The sequence below is a fragment of the Pygoscelis adeliae genome, unplaced genomic scaffold, assembly GCF_000699105.1.
Source record: "Pygoscelis adeliae isolate BGI_AS28 unplaced genomic scaffold, ASM69910v1 Scaffold179, whole genome shotgun sequence".
NCBI classification, from domain to species: Eukaryota; Metazoa; Chordata; class Aves; order Sphenisciformes; family Spheniscidae; genus Pygoscelis; species Pygoscelis adeliae.
Window position 1 is genome coordinate 2,424,445 of NW_008825612.1, and position 10,526 is coordinate 2,434,970.

Consider the following 10,526-nt stretch of genomic DNA (forward strand, 5'->3'; position numbering starts at 1 on the left):
CAGAGAGAAAATAAAATAGAACTCATTATTTTAAAAAATGGTAAATGTTCCTGTGCCAAATGGCCACTTTACCCTGCATTGTTCTGCTAACCTTTGTCTTTCTACACTGTAAAAGGCTATTTACCCTACACAGATAATTACCCCACAAGTGAAAACACTTGCTGCAGTTTTCTCGTGTGTGCGTATAGTGTGAGTATTTCAGACAATCTCAGAGAGAAGTGTTTTTAAATGTGAAAGTGTGATTTCAGAACCACAATAATGAAGTACTTTGATAAAAGTGTAAAGCCCCAAACTACTAATGCTTTTCTTTGATACTGACAAAATTTAAGACAGCAATGTTTTTATGATTGGCTTATTACTACTTTATGTCCTCTGCTTTCAGCGATATTCTCTGTCTGACATTATTTAAAGAAAACTTCAATTTTTATCAACTGCTGCAGCTGAAAGAGGTAGAACCTCCCTGGCAGCATGCATCTCCCTTGAAAACTCCACTTATTCGAAGCAGTTGTATTTTATGATTTCCTTTCTTTTGCAATTGTTAACTTAATTTTTTTTTAACTTAATTTTTTTTTAGGATATTTGAAGAGAGCGAACATCCATCTTTGCTAAATGAGAAACATCAACCTTATAAATCATTACATGTCCCATGCATTCCTCGGAAATTAGTCCAGTCTGTACAGAGTATTAGATTCTCAATGCAACGAACAGAAACAGGTGCAGTGTGTTTAATGATCTTTCTGTGCGGTTTTTGGATTATTTTTGTCTAAATGAATGGAAACCACGATAACAAATCTAGTGAACTGCTCGTACTGTGATAGTTGAAGCCAGGCTTTCAATGGAAGTTGGGTACTTTATGTTCTGAAAATCTTCTATGTCTGATTCCTCTCTTATCTATGCAATGAGTGAAGTAACATGACAGTTATACCTGATGCATAGTGTCAGAAAAATCTGAAACATACCTTTAGCACTGTTTGCATAAATACAATAAATATTAACCAAGTATTATTTGCAGTAAATTGATTGATACTTTCGTATTTTGTGATAATTTTCTTTTAGCTCTCTGTTAACAGGAAAATTTATAAGCTTTGTTCCCAAGTTCAGTTTAACAATGCCATGCTTTGGATACTTAATCCTATTGACATTAATAATATTAAGTAATATTTGTTAATTTAGGGAGAGAAGAAAAAGAAAAACCTATGGAACTTTCAGTGGCCACTAGCAGTTCCTCCAGCCTGGCAGAAAATTCGTCACAGGTATGCAGCTCTCCCACTTGTAAAAACATGAGATTATATAATCTGTTTTATGTGGTTGTTTAAATTTAAAACACTTCAAATATACCTAGTGCTATTACATCTTACATAAAAATTGTTAACACTGGAACCAGGACGCTAATCTTGGTAATCTGCTATTACTTGGTAATCATAAAAAAAAAATCTTTCTTTGGTGCTATTTCTAATTCAACTGAAAATACATACGTTCATACAAAGTGCAGCTGGTAGTCATAGTAAGCATCCTAATGCCAAACTTGAGGTGGACCATCTATCCAATTAATTTTGTATAATAGTTTTTAAAATTTAGAATAACCTTTGTAAATTCACTTGGTTGTATGTAGAAAATTTTTGGAATTCTAAAGGAGCAACATAATCTTCTGTTACTGATTAATCGTCAGTCACCTACTCCATAATGAAGGATTTAATAGAGGACTAAATGTGCAGGATACTATACAGGACTGCCTACAGTTAACAGCTCAGTTCTGAAGTTTAACCAGAAACAAAAATCTGGGCTGAAAGGAATAAAACCACGAGCAGCATTGCCTTGTATGCTTGAGGAGTCCACAACTACATTTTCTGTCTCTCACCCCATAAAGAAATAGTTCCTATGGCACTTTTTTGAAAAGGCGAAGTGTATTGCAGCTTAATATCTTAAATATACAAACACAATAAAACAATCCAGAAACAAGTTGGAGGAACAACTCGCACAGTTATGAAAACCACTAATAAAATCTCATTAAGTGCACGAACATTCATAGGACCAATAGATTGTTGAAGTATAAAAGGAGTACTCAGATAAGGTAAGGCCATAGGAGATTAAATAGTTTGCAACTGTTTGCTGTGCAGAAGCTTGGGGAAGTTTCTGTACCAAAAGCTTTCTTTATAAGGGACATCTCACTGGATCTATTTAAAACCAAATCTTAATGAACAACAAAAACTGTCAAGTAAAAAATTAACAGAAGCAGTTGTGATTTTCTTAAGAATTTCAAGGGCACTGAAGGATGAAGTGAGTGAATCACTAAATGGTTTAGGATGGAGCCTGTGGTAGAAGAAGCAGCCTTCATAAGATAAGACAACATGAAGGGCAATGGATAGACCGAGTGGAACAAGACCAGAAGAAATTGCAAGCAATTCTGATTTATGACTGGCTGAGGGAGTTGAACATGATGAGGATGATGGAAAGGCTGTTGCCAGGGTAATCCAGAGATGAGGATGGGAATCTGGGACCTAGAATTGCACTTAGAGAATAGTGGGAAGCAGTAAGTCAAGGTTAAGGGAACTTTAAGAAAGGGTGGTGGCAACAAGGAAAAGAAGATGGAGTCTGAGGAAAAATAAAAAAGATTGGAAGAGAGGAGGTTGCTATACTTCAGAAAAGGAGTGCTGTAAACTACAGGAGTTGAGTGGCAGACAGATTCTGCATAACCAGCCCTTTTGTCCACCACCCCGAATTGAATTCAATTTGGTACATTTTGCAAATTAAAGCTAGCAGATCCCTGTGAAATAACGTGTTATCTGATGCTGAGGCATAGATTCCTAGTGCCACTCTGCCCTTAAGGCACAAATACACACTGCATACGTATAAGAGTTAGGGCTTCTGATCTGATGAAAATCTGTGAGGCAGGAGTACTTCCATGTTTTCTGCAGTTTTTCAATCCACACAGGAGACATATTCACTGATGACATATTCACTCACTTTGGCCTTCGGAGGTGGAGACAGGCCTGGCTCCAGCCCTTTCTGTGGTGTCAAGCAGGAGCAACCTGGCTGCAGTAGTAGAAAACCTGGATGAAGTTTGTAAATTTTGTAATGTTATTTGTATGACAGAAAAGTTAATTATTCACCTCTAGTCATCAATGCTGTGAGTGAGACTTTATAAAATACTATAGAAGTTGTTTTGGGTATCATGCTGCTAAAATGTAGGTAAAGCAAAGGAGGGCAAAAAAGTTTTTCTGTTGCCTGGCCCCTAAAGAGAGGTTAAAAGAAGGGATTTCCACAGTCTAAGGAGAAATAGGAGTGCTGTTGTTGAAGTGACAATTTCATATGCTGCCTCATTTGAATTTTTTGCTGTTTTAGATGGTTATTGACACTACAGGGACTAATAACCCACAAATTGCCCAAGTTCCATCAATAGCAAGTTTACAAAACCAAATGCAATTCAGGTAACTTTTCTTTAATAAAGTAGTTTTCATTCTTGAGATTTAAGGTTTATGGAAATAATCCATATTCAGACAAACAGTAATTTTTGTCTTTTAGACTGGTAATTCCTCCAAAGCAGACGACTTCTAATCAACAGTTTGAGAGTGAAAATGCAGTAATAGGTAAAGTACCACTGTCATTTTTTTGATATGATGTGCAGTTACTGTAAGCTGGATCACATAATTATAAAAGAGAAATTTCTAGGGGCTGAATTTTCATTCTGGTATTAAGTGGGCCACCATTTGTCTTCCTTTTCTACCTTGATTATTTAGTTCAAACTTTGAGTATAGCAGACAGGCAGAGTCCTAATTTAAATAGAGACTGAACTGCTTAGTAATGTGGGATTAATTCTGCATTGACCATTGCTAGTGAAAGGAACCTTCCAGCATCTCTTGTAAATCCATGCGCTAGTCTCAAATTACTTGGGTAAAATGAAATCCAGTCTGAATATCTGCCCAGAACGCATGAGAAAATGCAAAGAAAAAGGATATAATAAATTCAGTAATTTAAGAATCTTGAAGCATCACATTAAGATTATTAAAAATGAAAATTAACTTAAGAAATACATACAGAATGCTTACAGAAACAAAACAGGGTGGTTACAAATACACCTATAGTTTTTGAAATCACAAGGCACTGAGCCTCAGTTTAAATGTATTTTTTCTAATTATACTGCCAATTTAGATGCTTGTCAAAAATTATAGTCTATTTTTTTTATAAATAGGATCCTAATTATGTGTCCTGAAACACAGGATCTTAACCCACAGTGCCTGAAACATTGCATGGTCTGAAGCTTAGAGCAGAAAGTCTGATAACATTCTTCTCATTTCTTACCCTGGCTTTTGCTCAGTTCTTTAAGATACACTTCATCAGTGTCATATGGATGTGCTTTTTATATTGTTTCCACCTGGTTTCTATTGACTAATATTAGCACTCTCAGAGGGCAATAGCTGGATTAGACAAACACAGCACTCTCAGGGAACAATGGCTAGGTTTGAAGAACATACCAAACCATATGAGGCAGCCAAAGCAGTGCTGTAACGCTAGCGAGTAAGTGGCAGAACAAGAGGTAACTATTACGGACATAGCCACAAAGTGGGTTATTATGAAAACTACAGAAAGAACACTTCCTTACCAATAGGAATGCCAAGTTAGTAAACCTTTTTCAAGGATTTTTTCCCACAGTGTAATTTTTATTTATCCATTTAAAATGCTTTTATAATACAATCAGCGCTGTCTTTTTTGTATAGCAAACCAAGAGGCCAAATGTGGTGAAAAAGAAGCAGAAGATGAGGCAAAGGATTCTTCGTATATACCTCAAGTAAGCAAAGAATTTCTTATGTCCTAAGTAATTATTTTATTTAGAATAGTCAAAGTGTCTTGACATATTTGAATCTATTGGCAAGAGGTAAGTCTCAGAAATTGGCAAAGTGACTCATTATAAGGCACCCAACAGGTAAGAAGCCAATCAATGCCTTCTGATTACTAATATAGTGATCATTGCTCTTGGTCACGTTAGTGTTCTGTGGGTTTTTATGCTACCTTAACAATAGGCTATTTAGGATGACTATCCTATGCACATCGTAGGTTTTGCATAAATTGGTGCATATAATTTTCATCAGTGTGAGCTGATGAAACATTTTTAAAAAGCGTTTGCATTTGAAACTCATTTCTCCCACAAAACTATAGTAAATAGGCTCTGTGCTGGCTGTAGAGTCTGTATGGCTCCATTGGCACTGCTTTTACGAGCTGTGCCTGAATGGGATATCAAGCTCGCCATGCCCTAATATTCAAGCCAGTTGTGTGTACAGCTTGCATATATAGGTGATATCATGATGTGTTTTAACACCGGCAAGCAGCTAAGCACCGCACAGCCGCTTGCTCACTCCCCCCACAGTGGGATGGGGAAGAGAGTCAGAAGGGTAAAAGTGCAAAAACTCGTGGATTGAAATAAGGACAGTTTAATAGGTATAGCAAAAGCTGTGCACGCTAACAAAACAAAATAAGGAGTTCATTCACTACGTTCCATCTACAGGCAGTTGTTTAACCATTTCCAGGAATGTAGGGCTTCATCACACGTAATGGTTACTTGGGAAGACAGATGCCATAACTCCAAACATCCCCCCTTTCCTCCTTCTTCCCCGCAGCTTTTATTGCTGAGCACGACATCGTATGGTGTGGAATACCCCTTTGCTCAGTTGGGGTCAGCTGTCCCGGCTGTGTCCCCTCCCAACTTCTTGTGCACCCCCAACCTACTCACTGGCGGGACAGCATGAGAAGCAGAAAAGGCCTTGACTCCACAAACACTGCTCAGCAGCAACTAAAACATCCCTGTGTTATCAACGCTGTTTTCATCACAAATCCAAAATATAGCCCCATACAAGCTATGAACTCCTAGCCAAAGCCAGTACACAAGATCAAGTTTGAGATACTCCTCATTGTCTGGTTGGCTCACTGCAGGCTGATGCCTGCAGGCAGCTGGTGGAGAAGAATGTCTTTAAACCAATATTGAGTCTGGTGGAAATTGCTCCACAGAATCCAAGTGTACATTCTCATTTAACATTTTCTGAGGAAGTGGAAATATCTCAGTCAACTGAAATATATTCTGATGGTGACGTTCCTTTATTTTGCTAGGGAGTATCAAGAGGATTCCAGTGTGACTTTAGGCGTTATGCTAAGACATACTTCAGAGTGAAATAGTTCTTTTATTCAAAATCAGTGTTTTCAGTCTGTTCACAAGTTTATTTTTTGAATGAAAATTTTCACATGTAGTTTCATTCACAAGAAGTCAATTTTAAATTAGATAAATTAAGGTTACAGTTTTAAGTGTGGTGAATATGTCACTGTAAGCATTTTATTCAAATCCTTTTATTTTTCGTGAGAATAAAAAATAACTAACCATAAAACATATAATGAATATATTTATAGGTAAATGGACTAATGATATTTTGGGAAATTTTATATGCCATAAACATTATTGTATATTTCTTTTTAATAGGACATACAAACATGTTTTAAGTCAAATGAAGATAATCTTGAGACAGCAGAAGAAAGTGCAGAACATTTTCTAAGAGCAGCTGAAACACCTGAGTTTGTAGGAACACCTGACTCAAAGGGAAAGAAAACCCAGATCTCTAAAACACCTCCATTTGACTTGTATGATTTCAGCTTTTATTTTGATTTTGAGCAAAGTTGTATTGATGTTTATTGTATAAGCATTTCCGCTGTTTTTGAAAGATACTATAGAAGGACTTCTCTAGAAAGCTCTTCTGAAAATATTCAGATTTTTTTCTGAGTTATGCTAGGTAATTTATTACATTTTCTTCTTACAGTATCATTTCCACTTGGAGCTGCTTTGAAAGAGGGGGACTCTGCTTAGAAATATGAGACACACAGGTTCTTTGTAGCTCCTTTGCTAAAATTGTTGTCTTTTCCTGCAGTAATATGTTACACCAATTTCTATCTTTAAGCAGGTTTTTTGGTAGGGATTTGGTAAAAACACCACCTCACTTTCCTTAAAGAGTTGCGTTACCCGTTCTGCGTTGCAAGAAGCAATTATTGATGGAAGCTATGGGAATGTAAAAAAAGTGACAAAACAGAAAAAGAAAAAATAGAACAAAAAAACCATCTACGCTACTTTTAAAAACTATTAATGTAGTTTCTTCTTTTCTGTCTTTACAGCATTCACAATTTAGGTTGTGAAGAAGGCACATCAAAATCTCCAGCTTTCTTTTCTCTCATGAATTTCTCCCAGAAGTCACCTGGCTTTAATTTATTTGATTCTTCTGTGTTTGGGGCAGAAAATTCATCTGACGAGGTAAAAATGAGTACTTGAGAATATTAAATTTCCACAAAGCAAAATATGCTAAGAAAACAGCATTGACAGTGAATGAGTTTTTTCAGACTGGTTATCTTTGTAGCAAATATTTTTTTACTAGCTTGCTTAATTTTACATTTGATATCCTTCGAAAAATGCTTATCTCCTTTCCTGGTGATCTCCCTATGATGACTTCTGATCAAGTATGAACCTTTCCCGTATGGGCAAGATTGGATCTTGTGCAAATATACAGGTGACTAGATTCACAAAAAGGCTTCTGGTTCAGCGTTGCGATGCAAAACTTTAGGTACCCTAGCAAAATTCACAACTCGCATGCCTATCCTGTGTGGCTTCGTCTTGCTGAAGTGGGGAATCAGGTACTTAAAATTTTATTTTTTCCCCTCCATTTTTCACAAAATGCAGAACATTGAGAAAAGGAAGAAAGGACTATCTATTAGGAATATTGAAGAGCAAATATGGATTAGCTATACTTAAATGGAGGAGATAGGTAGGCAACTAATTGGAACAGGGAGTGGAATCCAGGTCTTCCTTTTCCTTTACAGGTTCCCTGACTACAGTGCTCTAGAGTCATTTTTACTCTCCTGGGCTAATAGATAATTGGGTATTCAGGACAGATGTGTGTCAGTGCATAGTGCAGCGGTTAGGTATCACTCCCTGAGAATGTAGAGTTAAACACCATAATGCAAATGAGGGATTTGAACCCAACTATCTTCTATTTCAGTAGGTGTGCTCAGTCTTGAGGTTACTAGATAAAAGCTGAATGGAAAACACCATTTCATTTTTGCATTTGGCAAGATACGAGTTGTTGATATCTCCTAGCATCAGCTGTGTGTAAGAGAGAATAGGCTGGTGAGCAGTTTGTGAACTGTTTAGGAATGAGGTAGGTATTAAGGCACCTAGTGCTGTTAGAACCCACGTTATTTTGTGCCTGCTGAGTGGCAGAAACCAAGAATTTACCAGCCTCTAGCAGTCATGTGGGATTCTCTGAAGTCAGATGGGAGTTTTGAAGGTCTTCATTTGGACTTAAGTATCTATTATAAATCTAACCTAACTCTTCTCAAGAGTGACGAGTGGTTGTTCTGCTACTCTTTCTGGCAATATCAGGTCCTACTCAGTAGGCAGGAATTATGTTGTTGCGTGGAAGTTTTCTAAATTGTCACAGAATGAAATAATGTTGATTCTTTTCAGTTTAAAAAAACAGCAGGAAGCCAGATCAGATTTTGGTCTGTTCTCAATCTGATGGTTTTTCCCTGAAGAAAGGAGGGAGTGTATTTGCAGATGTTAGCAAACATCAGGAAACCTATCTCATCAAAGAGTTTACCCTGCAACTTTAGGGACTGATGTATACATTTAAATGCAGATGTTGTGAAGACTGCTAACATTCACTGGGATAGTGTCTTTCTCACTCAGCAAATGAACTAATTATGTATCAGCATTAGAACTTATCTTTTGTCTTTCTCACTTGTTAAATAAAATGACTGTTTACATTTCAGACAGAGGAAAGTTATTCTGTGGGAAACTTGAACCCTCTGTCCCCACACAAAGATATTGGTAAGTCTGAAACTCAGATGTACTTTTGTATACCATCTGTCTTCTACTTGTGCTTATATGACTGACAAGCTCCTGATCCTGCTTAACAGGGCATCTTTGGTTGTCTAAAAGGATGTTCAGTTGTGATATTGTAGTTCAGTGGTTTATTGTGTTCGTTTGTGTTTTGACTAGCTTAAATATTTCCCTGCATGTTTGACTTCAAATGTATGAGATGCCATGAAAAAAGAGGTATGAGAAAGAAAGAAATAGGGATAGTGTTAGGTGGGTTTGAAGCAAACTGAGAGGAGCTGCAAGGGAGAAAAAAAAATTAAGTGTAAAAGCTTTTTCACTATAAAAAGGAACAGTTCTTGTAATGTAAAAAGCTATAGTACTTGGTAAATACTATTTTTTAACTTAAGGCTACCAGCTTAGTGTTGGAAGGAGTACATCTGTTAGGTTTTTTCCTCCCTCAACTGAAATGAAAATAAAGTTTCCATTTGTTTAAAGAAATCTCGATAATAAACTGACTTCCATCAGTTTAAACTGTTGCAGGTACACAGTGTGAAAATAGCACAAGTTAGAGAGAGGAGAATCAGACTTAATAAACAGTACCTTCCACTCACACTAAGTGAGCCACACACATTTACACATTCTGCATGAAATCCTGGCTTTACTGAAATGAAAGGCCAATTTTTTGTGATATCAGTAGGATCAAAACTTGCTCTTGATAAAATACTTTTCTGAAGGGAACTGTAATCTACTCCTTTTTTTTGAGGTGCTGCAAGTGCAAAGCTACTTTTTTGAAGTGGATGAATATAAGGTTGTATGCATATGTAACTGTTGTAGAGAAAAGTGTATGAATTTTGTGTTACTAAATATAAAACTCAGGTGTTCTGTCAGTAGCTTTGTTTCTCCAAGTATTTCAGTGTTTGATCGCATTGTTCTCTAGAGAAGAAAGAATCTGAAAAAATATATCCATTTACAAAGACCTCTGTTGCTTAGTATTCAAAATATTTCACCCAGCATATCATACAGAAGTGTTTTGTTGTTCTAAATCATTCAAGTACTTCACACTTCATTCGGTGTAGATTATAATAATGCCCTCCTTGAAGTACCATTTTTAGCGCAGAAATAAACACACAACTGTAGGCTGATACTCAGCGGGATGTTGGGAGTAGAATATTATTAAAGAAATATATTAAGCTGAATGCGGTATTCTTTCAGTAAGATTTAATCTAATAATAAATATAATATGTATTCCATAGGAAGCTTGTTTGGGAAATCAGAAAGTGAGGATGCATTTGCCTTTCCCTTCCCCTCGGAATCGACTTCTCATGCATTTGGAGATGGAAAAGATGACTTTAGTTTTCCATTCACATTTGGACAGGATCAGAGATCATCACAGTCTCCTTCTGTGAAAGGTTTTCATTCTTCCTTACAAAATACAAAGCCATTTACATTCTTTTGAATACCTTTGACTTCCTTTTAAATTATTTTCCTACTTAGCCTTGACAAATGTTTTCAGTTTCTGAAGTTAAAGTACAAAGCATTTCATCTTCTCCTTTCATTTCATCTAAGAATACATCATTGCAATTGCTGGAAGAGCATATGTACGTTCATCAAGCACACATGCTTTGAGATGCAGCTTTTATTTTTCTTATTTATTTTCTAAATATGTTGTTTTCATAAAATG

The 10,526-nt window shown here is 36.4% G+C and overlaps 1 protein-coding gene across 1 annotated transcript in view; it reads left to right on the forward strand.

The window, feature by feature from the left end:
* The window catches only part of LOC103924266 (chromosome unknown open reading frame, human C14orf39), a 30,524-nt gene extending 20,223 nt beyond the window's left edge, over window positions 1-10,301 (forward strand). Inside the window, exons 9-17 of the mRNA XM_009332757.1 lie at window positions 575-714; window positions 1,174-1,253; window positions 3,343-3,428; window positions 3,523-3,587; window positions 4,716-4,786; window positions 6,464-6,621; window positions 7,147-7,282; window positions 8,797-8,854; window positions 10,099-10,301. Of these exons, the coding sequence (XP_009331032.1) occupies window positions 575-714; window positions 1,174-1,253; window positions 3,343-3,428; window positions 3,523-3,587; window positions 4,716-4,786; window positions 6,464-6,621; window positions 7,147-7,282; window positions 8,797-8,854; window positions 10,099-10,301 (997 nt within the window). The remainder of the gene's footprint in view (window positions 1-574; window positions 715-1,173; window positions 1,254-3,342; window positions 3,429-3,522; window positions 3,588-4,715; window positions 4,787-6,463; window positions 6,622-7,146; window positions 7,283-8,796; window positions 8,855-10,098) is intronic.
* Window positions 10,302-10,526: the final 225 nt, after the last annotated feature.